General features: G+C 41.9%; 1 protein-coding gene across 3 annotated transcripts in view; it reads right to left on the reverse strand.

The window, feature by feature from the left end:
• LOC137418256 (uncharacterized) overlaps positions 1-9317 on the reverse strand; it is a 43138-nt gene that overhangs the window by 25999 nt on the left and 7822 nt on the right. The window contains exons 2-3 of one of the 3 annotated variants that reach the window (XM_068104279.2): positions 1350-1534; positions 1100-1203 (exon numbers count right to left, since the gene is read on the reverse strand). In XM_068104279.2, coding sequence (XP_067960380.2) covers positions 1100-1203; positions 1350-1522 — 277 coding nt within the window. In that variant the 5' untranslated portion in view covers positions 1523-1534. Of the gene's footprint in view, positions 1-1099; positions 1204-1349; positions 1645-9317 lie in introns of those variants that run through there. The other 2 variants (XM_078770666.1, XM_068104274.2) reach the window with 2 other exon arrangements.

Consider the following 9317-nt stretch of genomic DNA (forward strand, 5'->3'; position numbering starts at 1 on the left):
CAAAGTTGAAAGAGAAAGATGGCAACAAGTTCCACCAGGAATGACCCAATATCAAATTTTTAAGGTTTCCCTTCCATTTTGACCCATGACGCTAAATCCTGGGGCATGAACCAGGACAGGGAGTCAACAAAAAAGGTTACATATTTCATGTGTCCCTCAATGCTGATTGTATATATACAAGGTAATATTAAAAAATGCTTTTTAAAAGTGCCTCTAATTACATTTTTTGCTATTCTACATTTTGCTGTTCAATTTTTGGTCATGTACATAGAGGGCAGGGTCCAAATGATACTGTTCTTGCACCTTATTGACTTGTGGTGATCATAACAACCAAGTTTGTGAATTTTGACACAACAGTTCAGGAGGAGACAACATGACTGACAGACAGAAGGATGGACAGGGCTGATTACAACATGACTACGATGAAGCATCTTCATATTTTTCAAAAAGCGTGAGATAACAAGGATAAGCCTTCCGCGGCTAAAGAGAGGTAACAAACTACTTCCTGCATGGATATTACGTAAATGCACCATTCAACATGGAACACCTTGGAATTTAATGCAATTTCCAAAAAAGAAAAAAAATAGGGGAAATAGACACCGATTTTTCAAATGACTGAAAAAACTTTGATACATCACGGGTGATAAAGGTTGTGGTCAAGTTTCATCAAAATTGTCAATGCAGTTTCAGATAAGAGAGCAAATAACCATTTTAGGATATCATGCCCCCTTTCCAGCCCCCCACTCCCTCCTGCACACCCCCTTAAAGTCCAACTTTTTAATGCCATGTACAAACTTGAGTTCCAACACACAAAATATAATTTAGCCAAGTTTGGTCACAATCGCATCAGCAGTTTCGGAGAAGAAGTTGCACATGTTTACGGACAGACTGACGACACGCCATCCCATAGGCTCCCCGGAACTATGCTCCAGGTGGGCTAAAATTTACCTTGTACCCTACATCAAAAATCCATTCCCATTAGACAATACAAAACGGCACTAAAAGAGATTATACAAGTTAAAGAGTACAAAAAAAAAAACAATTGCAAAATATCAAGATATTTGTTGGCATGAAATGTTGTATTAAAAAAGTTACTTACCAGATGTGGGTCTTGATCCATCATCCTGAGAGCGGAGACTGCAGACATCACTGAACCCGATTCCAGGGAAACCAGGAACATTTTCCAGCTGCACATTTTGAAATCTAACAAAGTTTTGAGAGAATCAGGAAACGTCCCGAATAACATTCTCTAAGTTGACAAAAAAAAATTTCCCAACAGAGAAGAACCAGCAATTTGGACATCTTGCGGCTTCGGAAAAGAATTCATAAATTTACAGAAGTCAGCATACATTGCAAATTGTATTTTATCTTTGGAGAGGGAGAGGAGCTCGGTCTGCAATGGATCCGACTCAGTACAAGCTCGAATAACTTTCTGGTTCTCAATTCCAAGCTTATCGATCACTGCTTGGGCTGTTTCTGCTCTCAGGCCTTGGAACTTGAGCCATTCCAAGAAGCTCTCCATTTTACCGATGACCTGCCAGGGATACAATGCCTGTGTTAGGAAAGAAAAGGGTATGCATGTTATTTTCCATACTATCTTTGGAATGTTTTGTGAGTTATTTCCATTGACAATCCAATCAATTATTATCCAATAAATGCGGCCTTTTGCATCCCGTTTGTTCACCCGCTGTGTCCCATTTTGTAAGTTTTCTTATCAATCAGCATCTAATGAATGTGAATTTTTATATACAGAGGCAAAAATATACCCAGAGTAAACTAGGAGACCATTCGGCCCATTATGCTGCGCCACATCAACACCAGACCAATTTCATCCACCAAAATGTTGCAATTTAATTGGGGGAATTAGGAGAGGAATATGGATGAGACGATGTGGCACGACCAGGGATATCACAAGCATGTCAAATACAAATGGAGAAATACATTTATTTTAATTATTTAAACAGAAAAAAAGAGAAAAAAGCAAAAAAAAATCAGGAGTGGGGGGGGGAGGGGAGGGGGCAGGGGGGGGGGGGAAGTTTGGGTGAGGGTGGTTCTTCGATGACAAACAGACAACATCGATCACACACCAGCCCTTGACGAGACCTCCCCCCCCCCCCCCCCCCCCCACTGGTTGTTTGTTTTCTTGCTTTCTTGTTTGTTTGTTTGCCTGGGCGATATCTCAGCCATCCTTTGAGCTCGGAAGCTGAAATTTCGGCACAATAGTGAGCAAGTACTTTGTCAAAAACGTTATTTTTTGTTTAATCAATTAATTGATGAGTTATTTAATTATTAGCGATTAATTAAGTATTTATACATTTCCTTTATCTTCTGGCCATGATCTCAGGCACCTTTTGAGTTAGGAAGCTGATATTTGGACATGCCAATGACAAAGTGATTTGGCTGTAAAAGATATTTTTGATTTAATGATTAATCAATTAATTAATTAGTTATTTAATTATTAGCGATTAATTAAGTACTCATACATTTACTTTCTCTTCTAGGCATTATCTCAGGCACCTTTTGAGTTAGGAAGCTGATATTTGGACATGCCAATGACCAAGTGATTTGGCTGCAAAGGCTATTATTGATTTATTGATTAATCAATTAATCGATTAATTATTTAATTTTTCGATTAATGACTAAAAGATTTTTTTTTAACGTACAGATTCCGTTTCTGGTTCTCAATTCCAATGAAATATGCTGGTTTATGTGTTCTATTAGCGAATTGATTAATTTTTTGGGGATGATTATTATTTATTTATTTCCATTATTAATTATTTATTTAGTTTATTTCTCATCTGGGCAATATCTCAGGCACCTTTTGAGCTAGGAAGCTGATATTTGGACATGACAACGACCAAGTGATTTGGCTGTAAAGGGTATTTTTGATTTATTGATTAATTAATTAATCGATTAATTATTTCATTATTCGATGAATGACTTAATTAATTAATTTTAAAGTTACAGATTCGGCTGAAATGGTGGTGGTTTATGTATTCCATTAGCCAATTGATGAACTATTTAACTTTTTTACGATTATTATTTATTTATTTTGATTATTAATCATTTATTTATTTTCTTTCTCATCTGGGCAATATATCAGGCACCTTTTGAGCTCGGAAGCTAATATTTGGACATCACAGTGACCAGGTGATGTGGCTATAAAGTATAGTTTTTGATTTATTGATTAATCATTTAATCCATTAATTATTTATTGATTAATCAATTAATTATTTAATTTTTTTATTCATGACCTATTTAATTACATTTGTAAAAGATACATCTTTGGATGAAGCACAAGTGGTTTAGTTATGCCATTAGCCAATTGATTGAGAAAATATTTTATGATAATCTTTTATTTATTTTTATTTATGCAATTCATGAATCAATTATTGTACACCTCACCCTCCCAATACACCCTCTATGAGCTGCACCGCGGTATTGCCGGGCTCCACAGGTGCCCCGGCAATGCCGCGCTTTAGGATATTTATTTATTTGGCATGGGAGCGGTGTACTTTGAATGTATGTGTACTTGTTAAAGTATGTTTTCTAAAAATCCAGAAGTTTAGCGCAACTGAAGCAGTCTCATCCATGACCAGCATGGCCTTGTGCACTGTAACAAGCCAACGTTGAGTCACAGTTTAGAAGATGGACGTTCTATTGATAAACACAGAACACAACTTCAATCGGCCTCGTATGACATAGCCATATTAGAGTCTTCTTCACCCTGATCCTGTCCCTCTTACAATCTTACATGCCAGGTTCTCTGATGTTAAATATCGATATACATCATGGTTCTTGAAAGTATTCTGAAGGCGATTTGTGTTATACAATATTCAAGTGAATAATTCAGTTTTAATTAAGGTATAAAGGGGTTTAAAGGTGTAAAGTAAGAAAAAATTCCAGGTTTTACCACCATTTTATCCAGTGGCTATTGCACCACTGTATCATTACCCTGCGCTCGCGAAGCGAAAGGCAGGGTTAAGCATTCGGGTACATACGTACATATTATGTATGTACATATGTACGACATATGAACCATGATATTTCAAGAAAATGAATTTTTAAAATGCAGACACGCACGTACATGTGGACGTACGTGCGTGTCTGTATTGTAAAAATTCATTTTCTCGGCAACCGTTGGTCCGATTGACATGAAATTTTCACAATAGGAGAGCCTCCTCCTGTAGAATATTTTAGTGAATATTATGACGTCACAGGTCACGTGGTATGGGCACCATCTTGGAAAAACCAAAAAACTTTGCACTTCTACAGTGCATTCACAAAGTATTCAGACCTCTTCACTTTTTTCACATTTTGTTATATTGCAGCCTTATGCTGAAATCGTTTGAATTCATTTTTTTCCCTCATCAATCTGCACTCAATACCCCCATAATGACAAAGAGAAAACAGGATTTTAGAAAGTTTTGCAAAATTAATGAAAAAGAAAAAACTGAAATATCACATTTACATAAGTATTCAGACACTTTGCTATACAACAACAACAACATGCATTTTAAAGGCCATTTTCTCTGCTAGAGCGGGGGTTAGCCTTGCGGTCCCCATGACAATCTTCTCCATTTTGCCCTATTTTCTGCATCTCTCCTTGTTAACCCCCTTGCCCACATTTCTTCTTCCACCATCTTCAGCCAAGTCTTTCTCGGTCTTCCCCATCTTCTACTTCCTTCTACATTCATATCCATCACTCTTCTCAACCAGTCACTTTCATCCTTCCTCAACACATGACCAAACCATCTCAACCTGTTCCTCTTCACAGCATCAATCACAGGCTCTATTCCCATCATATTTCGCAATTCATCATTTGTCTTCCTCTCTCTCAACGATACTCCGCACATCCGTCGAACCATTCGCATTTCCACCCTTTCCAGCCTTTGTTGCTGCTCTACGTTCATTACCCATGTCTCGCTCCCATAAATCATAACACTTCTCACACATGCAGCATACACCTTTCCCTTCAGCTTCAACGACACTCCCCTCATCGTCAGCACGCCACTCAATTCCCGAAACTTCTTCCATGCACATCTCACTCGAGCAACCATTGCCGAGTCTGATCCACCTTCTCCATTCAGCATGTCTCCGAGGTAGCAAAATGTTTTCACACCTTCCAGCTTCACACCATCTGCAAGATCCAACTCAACATTTCCTCCATCTGCAGCTCCCTCTGTGCACACCTTACATTTGAATGTAGCTGCCACACTGGTTAATGACCCTCTCAGACCACTACATTTTTGATGAACCCACTCAGCACACATTGTACACTGAATGGATTGCACTCCGACACCCTTCCTACACACAGCACAGGGCCACTTCCCAGTTCTTTCCACCTCACCACATGCTTTACCACTTGCCATCGCCTTCGTCTTTCCGATATTCACCTTCAGACCTTTTGTCTCCATACATTCCTTCCACATGTTCATCTTTTCCTTCAGTCCATCCATACTTTCCGCAATCAACACCAGATCATCTGCATACAACAACTCCCACGGTATACCCTCCTTTACGTTCTGAGCCAGCACCTCCATCACAGCTACAAATAGTAGTGGACTTAGTACCGATCCCTGATGCACTCCCACCTTCACCTCAAACTCACCACTGTTCCCGTCCTTCGTCCTTACAGCTGTGCGCGCTCTTTTGTACATTGCCATCACTACTCTGATCAACCATTCCTCCACTCCTAACTTGCTCAATGCCCATGGCAATACTTTGCGTGGAACCCCATCGAATGCTTTCTCCAGATCAACAAACCCAAGAAACAACTTCTTCCTCTTCTCCATGTACTTCTCCTGCAACTGCCTCACAATGAAAAGCAAGTCTGTCGTTCCTCTTCCTGGCATGAATCCAAACTGCATTTCGTCGATCTTCACTTTCTTCCTTATCCTCCTCTCCAACACCCTTTCCAATACCTTCATTCCATGCTCCAATAACTTTATCGCTCGGTATGAGCCACACTCCAGATGGTCACCTTTCCCCTTGTATAGAGGGACGAGGGTACTCGGTTCCCAATCCACTGGAATGCGGCCTTCTTTCACCACCAGATTACAGATCTCTGTCATTTTCTTCACACCCCAACTTCCTGCTGCCTTCAACATATCTCCCACAACTCCCGTCGGCCCTCCTGCTTTTCTACCCTTCATTGCTTTTATCGCTTCGTCAACTTCCTTCTCAGTTATCTTCTCTGCCAGTCCTAAAACTGGGTTACTCTCTATGTTGCCATCTCATTCATTCTCTGTATTCAACAGCATTTCCATATATCTTTTCCATCTTCCTTTAATTCCATCTGGGTCGACAACGATTTGTCCCACTTCATCCTTCAAGCAACTCACCCCCATCACATCACACCTCTCTTTCGCTATCTGCTTTGCAATCCTGAATACTGCTTTCTGACCCTCTTCCGAATCCAAGCGTTCTCCGAACATTTTCCTACATGCCTCCTGCGCCTTTGCTACCTCTTTCTTTGCAGCCTTCCTGGCTGCCTTATAACTTTCATGCTCTGCTGTTTCTGCTCCCGTACCCTTCGCCTTCTGCCACTCCTTGAACTTCTTCCTCTTCTCGTCAATCTTCTTTCCAACATCATCATCCCACCACCATGTTTCCGAGTGCCTCGATGGTCCTTTTGTCCATCCACATACCTCACCAACGGCTCCCAACAGACTAGCTTTCATTGACATCCAACCACTTTCAAGCTCAACCACATCATCCCCGACCCTACTCAGCCTCTCTTTTAATGCCTCCTTTACTGTCACCTCTTTCAACCTCCACACCTTCATTCTCGGTTGGTACTTCACCCGCCGAGCTCTCCTCGCACCTTTCACCCTTACGTCGCAGACAACCAAGTGGTGCTGTGAAACAGCCTCCCCCCCCCGGGATCACCTTTGTGTCCCGGAGGTGCCCCCTATCTCGCCTACGCACCATCAGGTAGTCAACGGTTGTCGTCGACCCACCTGACGTGTATGTAACAAGCTTATTATCCTCTTTCTGGAACTGAGTATTACAAATCAACAAATCAGCTCCATCAGCAAACTCCAAAATCCTTTCACCTTCTCCATGTCTCACACCATATCCGTAACCCCCATGAACTCCATCAAAACCATCCATACTCCTTCCCACATGTCCATTTAGGTCGCCTCCTACCACAACAACTTCCTCATCTTTCACGTTTTCCATCAGCTTCTCTATCACACACCAGAACTTGTCCTTCTCTTCATCGCTTTGACCAACCTGCGGAGCATATCCCGAGATGACGTTCACCAAGAGCTTTCCATTCATCATTTTCACCATCATCAACCTATCACTCACTCAAGTCACACTCACCACACTGTCTACAAACTCCTCAGAAAACAGGACACCAACACCATTCATGCCCTCCAGACACCCTTGCCACACAAACTTGTATTTCTGTCCCTGCCTACCCTTCACCATTCTCACACCACTTCCCTTCCATCTCATCTCTTGCACACAACATATGTCCACTCTTCTTCTGACCAATACTTCCACCACTTCTCCTGATCTCCCTGTCATTGTCCCTAACATTCCATGTCCCAAACCTCAGAAACTGATCTCCACCCTGCCCACATGTAGTTTTGTAGTTGTAATTGTCATGGTTCTCTTTTTGAGGCAATGTTTTTATGGCCGGATGCCCTTCCTGACGCCAACCCTCTTAGTCACCTTTTACGACACGCAGGGATACGGTGTACCTATTCCTATCCAGGGTACACACTGGGAAACGTTTAAAACATGGAAATTCTGGGGGGTGGGGGAGGGGGGGCGGCAGCAGCATCACGGCTGCGGTTTAAACATATTTAAATAAATATTTAAACAAAACCATGAAAAACAATCTGGGAAAAGTCTCTAAGTGAGAACGTGGATTTGAGAAAGCAGGAGCAGAGGTGAAAGAAAAACGAGATATAGGGGGCGGGGCACAAGTTGAGACGAGGAGGCCGCATGAGACACCAGGCCGCATGAGGCGCATGAGGCGCGAACAAAGAAACGACTAATTACGCACGAATTTGCAACAACTACAAAACCAAAACCAAATAGAAACACACAATAACACATACACAACAAAATACGCAGCGGAAATTTGACAAAGAAACGAACGGGAAAACACTCAAACTTTGATGCCGTGGAGAGATCGAAGCAAGCCCCGTCGCTCGAGGGACCGGACTTTGCTATGACACTTAAAATTTAGCTCAGGTGCTCCCATTTCTCTTGATCATCTTTGAGATGTTTCTACACCTTGATTGGAGTCCACCTGTGGTAAATTCAATTGATTGGACATTATTTGGAAAGGCACACACCTGTCTATATAAGGTCTCACAGCTGACAATGCACATCAGAGCAAAAACCAAGCCATGAGGTCAAAGGAACTGCCTGCAGAGCTCAGAGACACGATTGTGTCGAGGCACAGATTGGGGAAGCCTACAAAAAGGTTTCTGCTGCAATGAAGGTTCCCAAGAGCACAGTGGCCTCCATAATTCTTAAATGGAAGAAGTTTGGAACAACCAGGACTCTTCCTCGAGCTGGATGCCTGGCCAAACTCATCAATCGGGGGAGAAGGGCCTTGGTAATAGAGGTGACCAAGAACCCGATGGTCACTCTGGCTGAGCTCCAGAGATCCTGTGTGGAGATGGGAGAAACGTCCAGAAGGACAACCATCACTGCAACAGTGCAACACTCCACCGAATTGGGCTTTATGGCAGAGTGGCCAGACGGAAGCCAAACAGTTCCAATCTTGGGTTCATCAGGCCACAGAATCTTGTTTCTCACAGTCTGAGAGTCCTTTAGGTGCTTTTTTGCAAACTCCAAGCGGGCTTTCATGTGTACCTAACCTAACATGTGTATTCATGTGTACCATGACATACCTAACCCTGACCCTGACATCTTAAACAAGCCACATTAACCATGAACCGATGAAGCCAACACCAGGATTAGTTTCACAGGTAACGAAATAGAACGTCACTCGGTATCGCACAAACCTCCACCAGGATAAACAGGTAACGTTTTGGATCCACTGATAGACTGGATCTGGCTGGATTCGGACCTGAACCTAAATCGAATCAGCTTCATCTTCATCTTCTTTTCACTTACCCACCTCATCCACCTAGTTTCGTCACAATCCATCCACAACTCTTTGACATATCGTGCTTTGTATAATCATAATGTTCGCCCTTTCTCTCTATTAATTATAATATTAGTAGTGGGGTCACCCAAGGGAAAAACATGGGCATGGACGTGTGTGACATTTCGACATATTGAGTTAGATGCTGCACCTGCACATTCAGTTTCACAAAATGGTT

The sequence above is a fragment of the Myxine glutinosa genome, chromosome 1 (assembly GCF_964187855.1).
Source record: "Myxine glutinosa chromosome 1, kmMyxGlut1.1, whole genome shotgun sequence".
NCBI classification, from domain to species: domain Eukaryota; kingdom Metazoa; phylum Chordata; class Myxini; order Myxiniformes; family Myxinidae; genus Myxine; species Myxine glutinosa.